This window comes from Salvelinus namaycush, unplaced genomic scaffold (assembly GCF_016432855.1).
Source record: "Salvelinus namaycush isolate Seneca unplaced genomic scaffold, SaNama_1.0 Scaffold315, whole genome shotgun sequence".
Lineage (NCBI taxonomy): Eukaryota > Metazoa > Chordata > Actinopteri > Salmoniformes > Salmonidae > Salvelinus > Salvelinus namaycush.
The window spans coordinates 66,818-86,006 of record NW_024060064.1 but is presented as its reverse complement, the minus strand read 5'-3'; the positions used below and the strand labels follow the sequence as shown (position 1 = coordinate 86,006).

The 19,189-nt window shown below is 46.7% G+C and overlaps 2 protein-coding genes across 3 annotated transcripts in view; both read left to right on the top strand.

The window, feature by feature from the left end:
- Window positions 1-2,598, top strand: part of pir (pirin) — a 115,645-nt gene extending 113,047 nt beyond the window's left edge. For both annotated transcript variants that reach the window (XM_038985293.1, XM_038985292.1), the window contains 3 exons: window positions 1,894-1,976; window positions 2,059-2,125; window positions 2,229-2,598. In XM_038985293.1, the coding sequence (XP_038841221.1) occupies window positions 1,894-1,976; window positions 2,059-2,125; window positions 2,229-2,347 (269 nt within the window). In that variant the 3' untranslated portion in view covers window positions 2,348-2,598. The remainder of the gene's footprint in view (window positions 1-1,893; window positions 1,977-2,058; window positions 2,126-2,228) is intronic.
- A 146-nt stretch (window positions 2,599-2,744) lies between these two features.
- vegfd (vascular endothelial growth factor D) lies at window positions 2,745-17,869 on the top strand. Its single transcript, XM_038985289.1, has 8 exons — window positions 2,745-2,771; window positions 6,516-6,611; window positions 13,869-14,118; window positions 14,548-14,738; window positions 15,609-15,742; window positions 15,851-15,969; window positions 17,328-17,511; window positions 17,746-17,869. Exons 1-7 carry the CDS (start codon window positions 2,745-2,747, stop codon window positions 17,462-17,464), a joined length of 954 nt encoding a protein of 317 aa, XP_038841217.1. The 3' UTR covers window positions 17,465-17,511; window positions 17,746-17,869.
- Window positions 17,870-19,189: the final 1,320 nt, after the last annotated feature.

Here is a 19,189-nt window from a genome sequence, read left to right as displayed (position 1 = left end):
GCAGGCAGTCACAGACTACAGGACAGGGACCAATGGGTTCGAGAGGGCGAAGGCTTGGAGGTCTAAGATCAGATTCCTTCTAAGAATCGAAGACATCTTCTAATCATGTTATAGGTCTTGTCCTGTGACACTCTACTATACAGAGTTGAACTGTCCCCTACAGTCCTGTGACACCCTGCTATATAGAGTTGAACTGTTCCCTACAGTCCTGTGACACCCTGCTATACAGAGTTGAACTGTTCCCTACAGTCCTGTGACACCCTGCTATACAGAGTTGAACTTGTTCCCTACAGTCCTGTGTCACCCTGCTATACAGAGTTGAACTGTTCGCTACAGTCCTGTGATACCCTGCTATACAGAGGTTGAACTGTTCCCTACAGTCCTGGGACAACCCTGCTATACAGAGTTGAACTGTTCCCTACAGTCCTGTGTCACCCTGCTATACAGAGTTGAACTGTTCCCTACAGTCCTGTGACACCCTGCTATACAGAGTTGAACTGTCCCCTACAGTCCTGTGACACCCTGCTATACAGAGTTGAACTGTTCGCTACAGTCCTGTGACACCCTGCTATACAGAGTTGAACTGTCCCCTACAGTCCTGTGACACCCTGCTATACAGAGTTGAACTGTCCCTACAGTCCTGTGACAACCCTGCTATACAGAGTTGAACTGTTCCCTACAGTCCTGTGACACCCTGCTACTACAGGAGTTGAACTGTTCCCTACAGTCCTTTGACCCGCCCTGCTACCCAGAGTTGAACTGTCCCTAAGTCCTGTGAAACCCTGCTATACAGAGTTGAACTGTTCCCTACAGTCCTGTGCCACCCTGCTATACAGAGTTGAACTGTCCCCTACAGTCCTGTGACACCATGCTATACAGAGTTGAACTGTCCCCTACAGTCCTGTGACACCTGCATACAGAGTTGAACTGTCCCCCTACAGTCCTGTGACACCCTGCTATACAGAGTTGAACTGTTCCCTACAGTCCTGTGACACCCTGCTATACAGAGTTGAACTGTTCCCTACAGTCCTGTGACACCCTGCTATACAGCGTTGAACTGTTCCCTACAGTCCTGTGACACCCTGCTATACAGCGTTGAACTGTTCCCTACAGTCCTGTGACACCCTGCTATACAGAGTTGAACTGTTCCCTACAGTCCTGTGACACCCTGCTATACAGAGTTGAACTGTCCCCTACAGTGTTTGTCTATACAGGACACGTTAGGCCTGTCCTTTTTCATGTGTAAAAATGAACGTTTCTTTTGTTTGTCAACGGGAAGCACATATTTGAGTAGGAGGAGTTGTATTTTCATTATGATAGATGTTAGCTAGCGTGAGAAGGAGTTACTTAACACTCCTCACTCATTTTGAAAGGGCTTTTGTTACATTTCATACATAGTTGATGTTTGTTTCTACAGGAAACAAGCATTATGATCTGATTAAATGGAATCGTTGCTTCGTAGGATGTCACGGAAAGCTCCTTTTTTAATTGTAGACAGATGTTTTGAAACCAGAATAAAGTTGAACCGTTTGCTGGAACTAAGATTACGGTGGGTTTGAACCGAGATGCCACTGAATCGACGGAGTGTAGTCTGTGAGGCAAATCAAGCACAGCTGTGTCTGATAAATATATCCACCACAACTTGAAGCGTTTGGCGTTTCAGCATTTCTTTTGACTATAGTATTCAGATGAAGGAAGCAGATTTAACCATGTCAGATGGAGAGGAAATGCACATTTCCTTTGGTTCTTGATTTCAGTGTTTCCCTCGGGTTAAAATCTGACAGAAATTCCTCAAATTTAAGTTGTTTTGTTTGCCATTTCTTTTGAGGTAATAAACTGTAGAGTTCTGTAGAGTTCTGTAGAGTTCTATTCTGTTTTCCATTGCTCTTTCAGGCCCAGATGCAGAGCAGCAGAAAGTGGAGCCACATCACACCATAGTGTTTGATGATGGAGACTGCATAGCAGTAGAAAATCAGGTAGGCTGTCTGAGCTTCTTACAGACTCTAACACAGTTTTCAGGAATTGTACATTCATTACAACTCTAATTCCTTTCTCCAGACATCAGAGGTCTCCCATTTTGTCTTGATTGCGGGACAGCCGATCAATGAACCGGTGGTCCAACATGGTAAGACCTTCCTTTCTTTACATTACTGAACTCCAGTCAGTTACCACAATATTGGATTGTTCTTGTGTAAAGTGACACACCACACTTTCCTCTTTCTCTCCAGGTCCGTTTGTGATGAACACGGAAGAGGAGATCAACCAGGCAGTCACAGACTACAGGACAGGGACCAATGGGTTCGAGAGGGCGAAGGCTTGGAGGTCTAAGATCAGGGATTCCTTCTAAGAATCAGAAGACGTCTTCTAATCATGTTATAGGTCTTGTCTTGTTATGATCATGTGACCAAAGTCTATTTTAATAATGAACCAGCTTGATGTGTGTTTGTCTCTTTTTAAATCATTAAGTTCTCATTTTATACAGATTTTTTTGTTGCTCAAATAGATGTTTTGTCACTGTGCCTCCAAGCCATTAAACTGAAATGTAAATGATGAAAAAGGCACTTTTAATTCAACCTCAATAAAACGATCCTGCCGTGATGTCTCCAGAAGCTATCTAATGGAACCACTGATTAGTTCCAGTCATTATGTCTTTAGACAGACCTCAGAGGAGATGCAAGTATCCATTACAGGAAGGAGGGAAACCAACCACGTCTCACATTTCAAGGCCATTTGCATCTGGCAGAATGACGTCTCAGGCTGCGAAACAGCGGGTCTCCCCTCCCTCCTCTCTCTCACAGCTCCTGTTTCTCCCTCCTCCCTCTCTATCACATCTCCTGTTTCTCCCTCCTCCCTCTCTATCACATCTCCTGTTTCTCCCTCCTCCCTCTCTATCACATCTCCTGTTTCTCCCTCCTCCCTCTCTATCACATCTCCTGTTTCTCCTCTCCCTCCTCCCTCTCTATCACATCGCCTGTTTCTCCCTCCTCCAACCCTCCTCCCTCTCTCTCACAGCTCCTGTTTCTCCCTCCTCCATCCCTCCTCCCTCTCTATCATATCTCCTGTTTCTCCCTCCTCCATCCCTCCTCCCTCTCTATCACATCTCCTGTTTCTCCCTCCTCCAACCCTCCTCCCTCTCTCTCACATCTCCTGTTTCTCCCTCCTCCATCCCTCCTCCCTCTCTATCACATCTCCTGTTTCTCCCTCCTCCCTCTCTATCACATCTCCTGTTTCTCCCTCCTCCCTCTCTATCACATCTCCTGTTTCGCCCTCCTCCCTCTCTATCACATCTCCTGTTTCGCCCTCCTCCCTCTCTATCACATCTCCTGTTTCGCCCTCCTCCCTCTCTATCACATCTCCTGTTTCGCCCTCCTCCAACCCTCCTCCCTCTCTATCACATCTCCTGTTTCTCCTCTCCCTCCTCCCTCTCTATCACATCGCCTGTTTCTCCCTCCTCCAACCCTCCTCCCTCTCTCTCACAGCTCCTGTTTCTCCCTCCTCCATCCCTCCTCCCTCTCTATCATATCTCCTGTTTCTCCCTCCTCCATCCCTCCTCCCTCTCTATCACATCTCCTGTTTCTCCCTCCTCCAACCCTCCTCCCTCTCTCTCACATCTCCTGTTTCTCCCTCCTCCATCCCTCCTCCCTCTCTATCACATCTCCTGTTTCTCCCTCCTCCCTCTCTATCACATCTCCTGTTTCTCCCTCCTCCCTCTCTATCACATCTCCTGTTTCGCCCTCCTCCCTCTCTATCACATCTCCTGTTTCGCCCTCCTCCCTCTCTATCACATCTCCTGTTTCGCCCTCCTCCCTCTCTATCACATCTCCTGTTTCGCCCTCCTCCAACCCTCCTCCCTCTCTATCACATCGCCTGTTTCTCCTCTCCCTCCATCCCTCCTCCCTCTCTATCACATCTCCTGTTTCTCCCTCCTCCATCCCTCCTCCCTCTCTATCACATCTCCTGTTTCTCCCTCCTCCCACTCTATCACATCTCCAGTTTCTCCCTCCCTCCTCCCTCTCTATCACATCTCCTGTTTCGCCCTCCTCCCTCTCTATCACATCTCCTGGTTCGCCCTCCTCCCTCTCTATCACATCTCCTGTTTCGCCCTCCTCCCTCTCTATCACATCTCCTGTTTCGCCCTCCTCCCTCTCTATCACATCGCCTGTTTCTCTCTCCTCCATCCCTCCTCCCCCTCTATCACATCTCCTGTTTCGCCCTCCTCCAACCCTCCTCCCTCTCTATCACATCTCCTGTTTCGCCCTCCTCCATCCCTCTGCCCTCTCTATCACATCGCCTGTTTCTCCCTCCTCCATCCCTCTGCCCTCTCTATCACATCGCCTGTTTCTCTCTCCTCCATCCCTCCTCCCTCTCTCACATCTCCTGTTTCTCCTCTCCCTCCAACCCTCCTCCCTCTCTATCACATCTCCTGTTTCGCCCTCTCTCACATCTCCTGTTTCTCCTCTCCCTCCAACCCTCCTCCCTCTCTATCACATCTCCTGTTTCGCCCTCCTCCCTCTCTCACATCTCCTGTTTCTCTCTCCTCCATCCCTCCTCCCTCTCTATCACATCTCCTGTTTCGCCCTCCTCCAACCCTCCTCCCTCTCTATCACATCACCTGTTTCTCCTCTCCCTCCAACCCTCCTCCCTCTCTATCACATCTCCTGTTTCTCCCTCCTCCAACCGTCATCCCTCTCTATCACATCTCCTGTTTCTCCTCTCCCTCCATCCCTCCTCCCTCTCTATCACATCGCCTGTTTCTCCCTCCATCCTCCTCCCTCTCTATCACATCTCCTGTTTCGCCCTCCTCCAACCCTCCTCCCTCTCTATCACATCGCCTGTTTCTCCTCTCCCTCCTCCCTCTCTATCACGTCTCCTGTTTCGCCCTCCTCCAACCCTCCTCCCTCTCTATCACATCGCCTGTTTCCTCTCTCCCTCCATCCCTCCTCCCTCTCTATCACATCTCCTGTTTCGCCCTCCTCCAACCCTCCTCCCTCTCTATCACATCGCCTGTTTCCTCTCTCCCTCCATCCCTCCTCCCTCTCTATCACATCGCCTGTTTCTCCCTCCTCCATCCCTCCCTCCGCAGACAATCAAAACCCTGGGCACACACTGGTTGAATCAATGTTGTTTCCTCGTAATTAGACGTTGAGATGAAGTCTGTTCCCAGTGGGAAGTGAGTTTTGGCTGGGATGGGAAAGGGGTGGGGTGGAGAGTGGGAGCGTCCCTCCCTGGCCCATGTATCCATGCTGCGTAGCTGAGGTCTGGATCACATTTAAAACACATGTTCATGCTGCTCCAGATAAGCTGAACTCTGTGGAAATACAGTGGCATTGGATTTAACAGCCAAGGCAGGGGCAGACAGAACAGACTTACAGACAGACAGAGCAAGGCAACATCAGACAGACAGACAGAGCCAGGGAGACAAGGCAGGGACAGAGACAGACGGACAGAGCCAGGCAGCAAAGGTATGGACAGAGAGACAGACAGACCCAGGGAGACAAGGCAGGGACAGAGACAGACGGACAGAGCCAGGCAGCAAAGGTAGGGACAGAAAGACAGACAGACCCAGGGAGACAAGGCAGGGACAGAGACAGACGGACAGAGCCAGGCAGCAAAGGTAGGGACAGAGAGACAGACAGACGGAGACAAGGCGGGGACAGACAGAGCCAGGGAGACATGGTGGGGACAGACAGAGCCAGGGAGACAAGGTGGGGACAGAGAGACAGACAGACAGCCCTCTCAACCCTGAAGGACAGGAACTAAGTGCGGGGCCATGCTCGCTCGATGTGACAAGCAGGCCCTTCAACGCAGAGGCTGAGACACAGTAGATAATGAGATCTGAAGAGGTCTGGACTAACTGGGGAGAAGAGAGGGGATAGTCAAGACAGGCAAAAGAAAGAGAGACAGTCTTAAGAGTCCTTGCTTGTAGTTGGACCAATGGAGAGACAGTCTTGAGAGTCCTTGAGGCAGTCTCAAGTGACTGAGTGAAACTTTAAGTGTCCTTGCTGTGTGTAGTTGGGGGGAGAGAGAGAGAGGTGTCTGTAACCGGGGAGAGAGAGAGAGAGGTCTGTGACCAGAGAGAGAGAGGTGTCTGTGACCGGGGGGAGAGAGGGAGAGGTCTCTGTGACCAGACGGAGAAAGAGAGGTGTCTGTGACCAAGGGGAGAGAGAGAGGTGTCTATGACCAGACGGAGAGGGAAAGAGGTGTCTGTGACCAGGGAGAGAGAGAGAGGTGTCTGTAACCACAGGGACCGTGACAGGAGCTTGTGTGTGGTCTGAGGAGTCAGCGCCGGTCTGAGAGGGGCTGGTCTGTAGTGAGGAGACTCCTTCCTCTGGCTCTGCTCTCTATTATAGAGGATTACCCAATACAGAAACATCTCTCTGTTACAGGGGATTACCCATTAGAGAAACGGCTCTCTGTTATAGAACTTCTGTCCAGAGACTGAAGGATTGACCGTACAGAGACAGAAGGAGAACTTTGAACACAAGAGAGATTGAGATACAGCATTGAACCAGAAGATACAGAGTATGCTTGCTGCCAGTGTTGGAATGATGCTGGTGTTGGTGAAGTTGGGAATGCCAGAAAAGGTTCAGGATGATCCCAGCTCTCTCAGGGTAAGTGTCCAGTGTCTATGTACTTCATTTCTGTATGGCTTCAATGTCCAGACCAGACACTGTTTCATCTGCTAACTCATATTCTGCTCAGGCTCTCATTCTGTGGATTCAATGCACGAGTCATCACCATCATCAAGAGGCTATTTATTAATGACCAGTATGTCATGAAATGCAGACGCGTGTCTCCCTCTGGAGACACCGGGTTTGAGTCCATCTTTGTGTTCTTATGAACCGAATCAACTCTCCTTACAACTCACCATGTGAGCTAATAAAACTAGCGCTGACCAGTTGGCAGGGGGCGAAGAGAAACCACACACACACCACCTGTGAGATGTCCATGAAGATCAGAGCTGACATAGTCTAATGAGCAGTGTGTGAGTGCCTCTTATGTAAACGGTGCATATGTATTGGAAGTGCAAATGCATGCGTCACCGGTAACAAGATCTCACTGACCTGGAGAGAGGAGCGTTTCAACTTCCTAAATTATCAATCACTTCTTTCTCTTGCTCTTCTTCGCTCTCTTCTGTCTCTCTCCCCCCTCACTCACTCTCTCTCCTCTCTCTTGTTCACTGTCTGTCTCTCTCCCCCCTCACTCACTCTTTCTCCTCTCTCTTGTTCGCTGTCTGTCTCTCTCCCCCCTCACTCACTCTCTCTCTTGTTCGCTGTCTGTCTCTCTCCCCCCTCACTCACTCTCTCTCAATCTCCCGATATCTCCCCTTGGGCCCTGCTTTCCCCCGGGTCTAAATTGCAGAAGAGGGAAAAGAAAACTCCTTGTATGTCTGGTTTAAGAGGAAGCAGCCAGCTCACTCTAACGTCACAATACTCACATAGAGGAAGCAGCCAGCTACACCCTAACGTCACAATCCTCACATAGAGGAAGCAGCCAGCTACACCCTAACGTCACAATCCTCACATAGAGGAAGCAGCCAGCTACACCCTAACGTCACAATCCTCACATAGAGGAAGCAGCCAGCTACACACTAACGTCACAATCCTCACATAGAGGAAGCAGCCAGCTACACCCTAACGTCACAATCCTCACATAGAGGAAGCAGCCAGCTACACACTAACGTCACAATCCTCACATAGAGGAAGCAGCCAGCTACACCCTAACGTCACAATCCTCACATAGAGGAAGCAGCCAGCTACACCCTAACGTCACAATCCTCACATAGAGGAAGCAGCCAGCTACACCCTAACGTCACAATCCTCACATAGAGGAAGCAGCCAGCTACACCCTAACGTCACAATCCTCACATAGAGGAAGCAGCCAGCTACACCCTAACGTCACAATCCTCACATAGAGGAAGCAGCCAGCTACACCCTAACGTCACAATCCTCACATAGAGAAAGCAGCCAGCTACACCCTAACGTCACAATCCTCACATAGAGGAAGCAGCCAGCTACACCCTAACGTCACAATCCTCACATAGAGGAAGCAGCCAGCTACACCCTAACGTCACAATCCTCACATAGAGGAAGCAGCCAGCTACACCCTAACGTCACAATCCTCACATGGAGGAAGCAGCCAGCTACACCCTCACGTCACAATCCTCACATAGAGGAAGCAGCCAGCTACACCCTAACGTCACAATCCTCACATAGAGGAAGCAGCCAGCTACACCCTAACGTCACAATCCTCACATAGAGGAAGCAGCCAGCTACACCCTAACGTCACAATCCTCACATAGAGGAAGCAGCCAGCTACACCCTAACGTCACAATCCTCACATAAAGGAAGCAGCCAGCTACACCCTAACGTCACAATCCTCACATAGAGGAAGCAGCCAGCTACACCCTAACGTCACAATCCTCACAAAGAGGAAGCAGCCAGCTACATCATAACGTCACAATCCTCACATGGAGGAAGCAGCCAGCTACACCCTAACGTCACAATCCTCACATAGAGGAAGCAGCCAGCTACACCCTAATGTCACAATCCTCACATAGAGGAAGCAGTCAGCTACACCCTAACGTCACAATCCTCACATAGAGGAAGCAGCCAGCTACACCCTAACGTCACAATCCTCACATAGAGGAAGCAGCCAGCTACACCCTAACGTCACAATCCGCACATAGAGGAAGCAGCCAGCTACACCCTAACGTCACAATCCTCACATAGAGGAAGCAGCCAGCTACACCCTAACGTCACAATCCTCACATAGAGGAAGCAGCCAGCTACACCCTAACGTCACAATCCTCACATAGAGGAAGCAGCCAGCTACACCCTAACGTCACAATCCTCACATAGAGGAAGCAGCCAGCTACACCCTAACGTCACAATCCTCACATAGAGGAAGCAGCCAGCTACACCCTAACGTCACAATCCTCACATAGAGGAAGCAGCCAGCTACACTCTAACGTCACAATCCTCACATAGAGGAAGCAGCCAGCTACACCCTAACGTCACAATCCTCACATAGAGGAAGCAGCCAGCTACACCCTAACGTCACCATCCTCACATAGAGGAAGCAGCCAGCTACACCCTAACGTCACAATCCTCACATAGAGGAAGCAGCCAGCTACACCCTAACGTCACAATCCTCACATAGAGGAAGCAGCCAGCTACACCCTAACGTCACAATCCCCACATAGAGGAAGCAGCCAGCTACACCCTAACGTCACAATCCTCACATAGAGGAAGCAGCCAGCTACACCCTAACGTCACAATCCTCACATAGAGGAAGCAGCCAGCTACACCCTAACGTCACAATCCTCACATAGAGGAAGCAGCCAGCTACACCCTAACGTCACAATCCTCACATAGAGGAAGCAGCCAGCTACACCCTAACGTCACAATCCTCACATAGAGGAAGAAGCCAGCTACACCCTAACGTCACAATCCTCACATAGAGGAAGCAGCCAGCTACACCCTAACGTCACAATCCTCACATAGAGGAAGCAGCCAGCTACACCCTAACGTCACAATCCTCACACAGAGGAAGCAGCCAGCTACACCCTAACGTCACAATCCTCACATAGAGGAAGCAGACAGCTACACCCTAACGTCACAATCCTCACATAGAGGAAGCAGCCAGCTACACCCTAACGTCACAATCCTCACATAGAGGAAGCAGCCAGCTACACCCTAACGTCACAATCCTCACATAGAGGAAGCAGCCAGCTACACCCTAACGTCACAATCCTCACATAGAGGAAGCAGCCAGCTACACCCTAACGTCACAATCCTCACATAGAGGAAGCAGCCAGCTACACCCTAACGTCACAATCCTCACATAGAGGAAGCAGCCAGCTACACCCTAACGTCACAATCCTCACATAGAGGAAGCAGCCAGCTACACCCTAACGTCACAATCCTCACATAGAGGAAGCAGCCAGCTACACCCTAACGTCACAATCCTCACATAGAGGAAGCAGCCAGCTACACCCTAACGTCACAATCCTCACATAGAGGAAGCAGCCAGCTACACCCTAACGTCACAATCCTCACATAGAGGAAGCAGCCAGCTACACCCTAACGTCACAATCCTCACATAGAGGAAGCAGCCAGCTACACCCTAACGTCACAATCCTCACATAGAGGAAGCAGACAGCTACACCCTAACGTCACAATCCTCACATAGAGGAAGCAGCCAGCTACACCCTAACGTCACAATCCTCACATAGAGGAAGCAGCCAGCTACACCCTAACGTCACAATACTCACATAGAGGAAGCAGCCAGCTACACCGTAACGTCTCAATCCTCACATAGAGGAAGCAGCCAGCTACACCCTAACGTCACAATCCTCACATGGAGGAAGCAGCCAGCTACACCCTAACGTCACAATCCTCACATAGAGGAAGCAGCCAGCTACACCCTAACGTCACAATCCTCACATAGAGGAAGCAGCCAGCTACACACTAACGTCACAATCCTCACATATTGAACAGATCAGTGGCGGCTCATGTCGTTACAACGACTGGAAGAAATTAATGAAAACCGTTTCTGTTTGGCAAGTTTTATATTGCATGACAGTCCTTTTCTCTGCCTCTGACCCGGCCTCTCCTCTCCGTTGTTTATTAAACTTTCCATCTGTTCTGTGGGTTTCCCTTCCCATCTCATAAATTAATGGAAGTCCCTTATTCCCTCGCTATTCGTCTTTCTCAACAAATCCGACCGCACCCTTTTTATATTGTAAATGTATAAAAGGTTATTATGATTTTGAACTTTTACAATTGGCAACAATAGACAATTTAAATTGCAACATTTTGTTGTTATATTTACATTACACCAGCACAGTCATAATGTAATGTCTTAGTTTTTTGGGTAATAGTGTGCAGAGAGTGAATTTAGTTATGATTTGAACACTATAAGTGGAGGCAGGGAAGAAGCCACAGCTCCATAGGACTGGTCAGCTGTAATACCAGACTCAGAGGGGTTTCCTCCAATGTGTTTGGAGTTGTACACGTGACTGTTCCCATTCTCCATGTTGGCCTGTAGGGCACTGAGAGAGACCACACAAGTTTCAGAATTATTGTGGTCTGATTTTCCTACCTGCTTGTTATCTGCAGTAACACAGTATAATAGTTAGTGATCTACCTGCTTGTTATCTGCAGTAACACAGTATATTAGTTAGTTTGTGACCTACCTGTGTCACGCCCTGACCATAGAGAGCCTTTGTTTCTCTATGGTGTAGTAGGTCAGGGCGTGACTGGGGGGTATTCTAGTTTATTATTTCTATGTGGGGTTCTAGTTTAATAATTCTATGTTGGTGATTTGTATGATTCCCAATTAGAGGCAGCTGGTAATCATTGTCTCTAATTGGGGATCATATTTAAGTAGTTATTGTTCCCACCTGTGTTTGTGGGATATTATTTTGTGTTTTGTGCATGTGTACCACATAGTCACGTTTCGTTGTTTCTTTATTGTTTTATGGTTTTTGCTAAGTTTCACTTTATAATAAATATGTGGAACTCTACATCCGCTGCGCCTTGGTCCATCTCTCCACACATTCGTGACCTGCTTGTTATCTGCAGTAGTACTGTATATTTGTTAGTTTGTGACCTACCTGCTTGTTATCTGCAGTAGTACTGTATATTTGTTAGTTAGTGACCTACCTGCTTGTTATCTGCAGTAGTACTGTATATTTGTTAGTTTGTGATCTACCTGCTTGTTATCTGCAGTAGTACTGTATATTTGTTAGTTTGTGATCTACCTGCTTGTTATCTGCAGTAGTACTGTATATTTGTTAGTTTGTGATCTACCTGCTTGTTATCTGCAGTAGTACTGTATATTTGTTAGTTAGTGATCTACCTGCTTGTTATCTGCAGTAGTACTGTATATTTGTTAGTTAGTGATCTACCTGCTTGTTATCTGCAGTAGTACTGTATATTTGTTAGTTAGTGATCTACCTGCTTGTTATCTGCAGTAGTACTGTATATTTGTTAGTTAGTGACCTACCTGCTTGTTATCTGCAGTAGTACTGTATATTTGTTAGTTTGTGATCTACCTGCTTGTTATCTGCAGTAGTACTGTATATTTGTTAGTTAGTGATCTACCTGCTTATCTGCAGTAGTACTGTATATTTGTTAGTTTGTGATCTACCTGCTTGTTATCTGCAGTAGTACTGTATATTTGTTAGTTAGTGATCTACCTGCTTATCTGCAGTAGTACTGTATATTTGTTAGTTAGTGATCTACCTGCTTGTTATCTGCAGTAGTACTGTATATTTGTTAGTTTGTGACCTACCTGCTTGTTATCTGCAGTAGTACTGTATATTTGTTAGTTTGTGACCTACCTGCTTGTTATCTGCAGTAGTACTGTATATTTGTTAGTTTGTGACCTACCTGCTTGTTATCTGCAGTAGTACTGTATATTTGTTAGTTTGTGACCTACCTGCTTGTTATCTGCAGTAGTACTGTATATTTGTTAGTTTGTGATCTACCTGCTTGTTATCTGCAGTAGTACTGTATATTTGTTAGTTTGTGACCTACCTGCTTGTTATCTGCAGTAGTACTGTATATTTGTTAGTTTGTGATCTACCTGCTTATCTGCAGTAGTACTGTATATTTGTTAGTTTGTGACCTACCTGCTTGTTATCTGCAGTAGTACTGTATATTTGTTAGTTTGTGATCTACCTGCTTATCTGCAGTAGTACTGTATATTTGTTAGTTTGTGATCTACCTGCTTATCTGCAGTAGTACTGTATATTTGTTAGTTAGTGATCTACTTGCTTGTTATCTGCAGTAGTACTGTATATTTGTTAGTTAGTGACCTACCTGCTTGTTATCTGCACTAGCATGTGCAGCAGCAGTTGTTAGCTTGTCTCTGTGGGAAACAGTAGCTAGGTCTCCCGATGTTCTGTGTCTCTCCTCCATCCTCTGCTCCATGGGAAGGAGGAAGCTTGTCTTCTCAGAGCTCCTAGAGCTCCTCAACAGGTGGACCCTGGGAACTCCTGCCTCCCACTACCCCTTAATGCCACCCCAGCCAACTCCACATTCCCAGCTGTTATGTTGTCTATGGGCTGATGCCAGGGGATCTACTGTGCATTTGGGGTACAATGGGCATCCTCTCATCCCAGCTATAAACCATCATGGGAATGAGAAGAAGTAATGATTACACACATAGTACTATAATACTGTAGTACTATAAAACTGTAGTACTATAATACTATTACACTGTATTACTATAATACTGTAGTACTATACTACTGTAGTGCTATAATACTGTAGTACCATAATACTACAATACTGTGGCACTATAATACTGTAGTACTATAATACTATAATACCATAGTACTATAATACTGTAGTACTATACTACCGAGGTGCTATAGTACTATAATACTGTGGTACTTAAATACTACAATACTGTGGTACTATAATACTGTAGTACTATAGTAATGTAGTGCTATAATACTATAATACACAGAAGCACTGATTGTTTTTGTATCTGTTGTGATCTAAATGATGATAGTCTAAATCTTAAATCCCAGGACAGCTGTTAATGGTCTGTGGTACCTGGCTTTGGGCAATAATAGCACAGTCAGAGGTGGATGTGAGTGTGAGGAATCAGACTGACTTGCATGTATCATCAGCTCAGTCCAGTCCTTGTAAGCCGGCCTCAATGGCATCTACAGTTTATCCTGACTTGGATGTAAGAGTGCTGCCCTCTTGTGGTGAGACTGTTGACTCTCACAAACCAACTAACAATGTTTTTCAACACTTTACCAGCGTGTTGGAGCTTATTTTCTATCCGGTCTTTAAAACAACATATATCATTAAATGATTTGTGTCCTCCTCCTCTCCTCCCTGCAGGTGATCAACCAGGAGAAGTGGGAGAGGGATGTGCGTTCGGCCTCCAGTCTGGACGAGCTGCTCATGCTGACAGACTTCCCTGACTGGAAGCTGTGGAAGTGTGGTCTAAAACTCAAACACCTGGAGACGTCGCCCTCATCCTCTTCCTCTCAGCAGCCCAACCACCGTTCCTCCTCCTCCTCCGCTGGATCTGGGTCACACCGCTCCACGCGCTACGCTGTAGCATCCTACAGCCTGGAGATACTCAAAGGTATGTGGGGTCGAAACCTGGGTCTCCTCAAAACTGTGTTGGCTCTCTAAGCTAAAGCTTTGGTATTGTTTGTTGAGATATGCTGCTGGCTCCTACAGCCTCGGGATACTCAAAGGTATGTGGGTTCAATATCTGCGTCTACTGTGCACTACAAGAATGTGTTAGACCTCTGAGCTAAAGGCTGGGCATTATTTAATGTTCTCCCTGGAGATAGTCATAAAGTATGAGACAGACTGGTTTGAACCCTGGGTCTTCTCGAGACTGTGTTAACCCTCCAAGCAAAAGCCAAGACATTAATTCCAGGTTGCTAATGCATGTTTTGAGGTTAGAATGTGAGTGTACCCAGACGGTACCCAAAGCAAGTCTCCATAGTGGCTATTAGTTTTGTTCTGTGTGTAACTGTTGGTGTTGTGTGTATGTAATCATCAGCTATAGACGATGAGTGGCAGAAGACCCAGTGCATGCCCAGAGAGACGTGTGTAGACGTGGCAAAGGAACTGGGCACCACGACCTCCATGTTCTTCAAGCCCCCCTGCGTGTCCGTCTTCAGGTGTAACGGATGCTGCAACAAAGAGGGTGTCTCGTGCAGAAACACAAGTACTGCCTATGTTAATAAAACAGTGAGCATTTCCTCTTTAAATATTTGTTAGAAAGTGTATTACAAATAAAATGCATTATTAATATTATTCTTAATAAATGGCAATGATTTATGGCAGGGGCCGTTTTTAGTAAATAAATATATATATTTTTTTAAATATGATTTTATAGTTTTTGGTCTAAAAAATACTTTTAAAATCACCAGGAATTCAGCTAAAAATGTGTTTAATTTAGGAAATCTGTTCCCAAGTATTCCTACTAATAAAAAAAAATGATATTTAATCGTGTCTCAATGTAATCAATGTATGAAATTGTCTATTTTTAAATACAACCTCTTTTTGGATGTTTGCAGTGTACAAATTATTGTAATTATGTTCCGGCCCCTCGACCATCCGCTCCAACAAAAAATCGTCCTGCGGCCATAGTTGGGGACCCCTGATGTAGTTGGGGACCCCTGATATAGTTGGGGACCGTTGATGTAGTTGGGGACCCCTGATATAGTTGGGGACCCCTGATGTAGTTGGGGACCCCTGATGTAGTTGGGGACCCCTGATATAGTTGGGGACCCTTGATGTAGTTGGGGACCCCTGATATAGTTGGGGACCCCTGATATAGTTGGGGACCCCTGATGTAGTTGGGGACCCCTGATGTAGTTGGGGACCCCTGATGTAGTTGGGGACCCCTGATTTATGTTTTAAGACAATTGTGATTATGATAAGTGCTTTACAAGGATTTTGGAGAATGTGAATATATATAGAACGTACAGACTACGTAATGTACACTATGCACATCATTGGGCCATCAATGAGTCAAATAAAATACAGCTCTCTCTACAAAATGGATCGCTGACTCCAGAAACGGACTAATGTGTTCTGACACTTTTCGTCCTGCAGCTGCTGAGTGTGATACCGTTCAAATACGGACCTGAGCCGGTGTTGATAAAGGTAGCCAATCACACAGAGTGTAAGTGTATGGAACCACCCCTGATCCGACGGCAAGCCCATATACGCTCTCACAGGAGGAGCGGGTGAGTCCAGATGTAAAGATACACACACACACACTAACATAAACACACACACACACTCTCTCTAGTCGTACCCTTATAGCACTAACCAGGCTGTGTGTTTGTCTGCAGGTGCTCTCCGATGCGTCAGCTCTCTAAATCAGAGAACTCCAGGCGCCTGTGTGCCAGTGGGTTGATCTGGGACTGCATGGCCGACCGTTGTGTATCCTACCCCTCCACTGAACAACCAGGTTAGTCTACCGCTGTGTCCTACCCCTCCACTGAACAACCAGGTTAGTCTACCGCTGTGTCCTACCCCTCCACTGAACAACCAGGTTAGTACTACTGTGTCCTACCCCTCCACTGAACAACCAGGTTAGTCTACCACTGTGTCCTACCCCTCCACTGAACAACCAGGTTAGTCTACCACTGTGTCCTACCCCTCCACTGAACAACCAGGTTAGTCTACCACTGTGTCCTACCCCTCCACTGAACAACCAGGTTAGTCTACCACTGTGTCCTACCCCTCCACTGAACAACCAGGTTAGTCTACCACTGTGTCCTACCCCTCCACTGACCAACCAGGTTAGTCTACCACTGTGTCCTACCCCTCCACTGAACAACCAGGTTAGTCTACCACTGTGTCCTACCCCTCCACTGACCAACCAGGTTAGTCTACCACTGTGTCCTACCCCTCCACTGACCAACCAGGTTAGTCTACCACTGTGTCCTACCCCTCCACTGACCAACCAGGTTAGTCTACCACTGTGTCCTACCCCTCCACTGACCAACCAGGTTAGTCTACCACTGTGTCCTACCCCTCCACTGAACAACCAGGTTAGTCTACCACTGTGTCCTACCCCTCCACTGACCAACCAGGTTAGTCTACCACTGTGTCCTACCCCTCCACTGAACAACCAGGTTAGTCTACCACTGTGTCCTACCCCTCCACTGACCAACCAGGTTAGTCTACCACTGTGTCCTACCCCTCCACTGACCAACCAGGTTAGTCTACCACTGTGTCCTACCCCTCCACTGACCAACCAGGTTAGTCTACCACTGTGTCCTACCCCTCCACTGACCAACCAGGTTAGTCTACCACTGTGTCCTACCCCTCCACCGAACAACCAGGTTAGTCTACCACTGTGTCCTACCCCTCCACTGAACAACCAGGTTAGTCTACCACTGTGTCCTACCCCTCCACTGACCAACTAGGTTAGTCTACCACTGTGTCCTACCCCTCCACTGACCAACCAGGTTAGTCTACCACTGTGTCCTACCCCTCCACTGAACAACCAGGTTAGTCTACCACTGTGTCCTACCCCTCCACTGAACAACCAGCTTAGTACCACTGGTAGATATATCAGTGGTATAGATATATATAGATTTAGCTGGTATGCAGCACCAGTTTGGGCAGTGTTTGCACTTTGGGGACCATTCCATTGTAATGCGCTGGGGATGCTAAATCAGGGTGTTATTCAGGATATTATATAGTCTCTGTAGGAAGTCGTTATTCTCATGTTTTGTTTTGTTCTCGTTCCATTTTCCCTGGTCTGGTCCCTGTAGTAATATTAAGTCATTCCTATGTTTTTCTCTCTGTTTGTTCCAGACTTCTCTCCCAATATGAGAACGGTGGACTGTGACATAGATGTTGACAGGTGTGACTGTGTCCCAGACCGCACTAACCTGTCCCCACAGCCCACTCTAACCCAGGACTCAGACCATCCTACCCTGCATGTCACCTGAACCATACTGCCTGTGCTAACAACAAACAGCACTTCAACCTCTTGCAGGTAGAGTGCAACTTGAGACACACCCCTTTTGACTCGTTAGTTTGATCGTTTTGATAGTAGTTAATTGATAAATGTATGCCATTACTTGGTCAGAGAGTCCACTCAGCTGATGTTCAAGGTCTGAATGAATCCGTCCCTGATGTACATCAGAAATGTTTGTGTCCTCAGAGACCGTGGTTGAACAGCCATATTACAACACATGTAATAACACCTTTTCATTCATTTGATCCACAGATGCCAGTGATACTAAGAAGAATATAACCTTTGACATCTGCTTGGCTTTGAAGTTTGGAAGCAGAGAAAAAGTTCATAATTTATTTATATCGCTATTTATATATCTAACTTCAAATAAAATAGTTTATCTTTCTAACCTACATACATGACCCTGTTACGTTTTTTAAAAACGCTTTACATGTTGTATTTACATGTGTAAATTATTAGTATTTCTATGCACTGAACATGTATTTTAAGCTAAAGAACGATATTTTTGTAATAATTGCTTCCAACATTTGTAAATATAATCGAAGTTTGTCCTTTTGGTGTCTATCTTTCATATTTATAATTAAAGTTCTCTCACCTTGTTTAGTATGGGTCGCGACCGGACCTGTTAATGGTGGGTCGCGACGTGTTAGAGCAAATGTATCATTATTTCATTAATTACTGGAATTGATTTGGCCAAGTACAAATGGCCTCTGTTCATTGCGCTCTCTGCTTAGCAGCTGTGTCAGTTCGGCAGCTGCGCGAGGGAGAGGGAGAAGACGGTGTGCTTCGCGGTTTACCGGATCTTTTTTTCTGCAGTTTTCTTGAAGATCACTCCGCGACCCTCACGATGCAGCGCTGTCGTTCAGCAGCAGATGATGCGCTGTCAGCCAATGACTTGTTATTCTCACTCGCCGCTGTCATCAAATGTAGTCAAGCTAGCCATAAATTCTGACAGCTCAATCGTCATTAAACGCAAATACAGCGATACGTTTCTCTCTCTTGGTTTCATACAAACTTTGAGAAATAACGAGGAGCGCCCACCAATGTCTTTTGTGCGGGGAAGTGCTTAGTAAATGAGTCTCTCAAAACGAACACATTAAAACAACACATTCTGACCAAACATCCACAGCATGATGGTAAACCCAGGGAGTTCTTTCAGAGCAGGGCAGAATGCTTCAGGAAACAGTGCTCCGACAGTGGAAAAGTAAGTCAACTAGCTTGTTGTCATTTTATAACAGGTAAGCAGAAATAAAGGAGTACAATCTCTCAAAGTAGTAACTTGGATGTGAGTTTCCCTTTCAAACAATTCCATTGTACACAGCTATTAACGTTAGTTAGATTGCTAATATTAGCCAAAGCAAGCAAGCTAGCTAGCTACTGTGCAACCCTTAAGTTACAGTACTGTATATTTTGAAGATAAAATGATCGGGCCTACTGTACAACTTACTGTAGAAAGGATTGTTGAAAACAACAAGTCTAGGTTGGAACTGTTGCTGTTAAAATACAAGTAATCATTTTTATTCTGAACTGGAATAAACTGATTGATGCTGTTTGAGGCAAACCCACACACAGTTCTGGGTTGCTCATCTACAGCAGGAAGTGGTCTCCTGCCTGACTGAGATAGCAGTAGATGTTCTGGTCCTGTTTGGCACCACATACCGATGTGAGTCAGGGTTCTCAACTCTGGCATACTTAA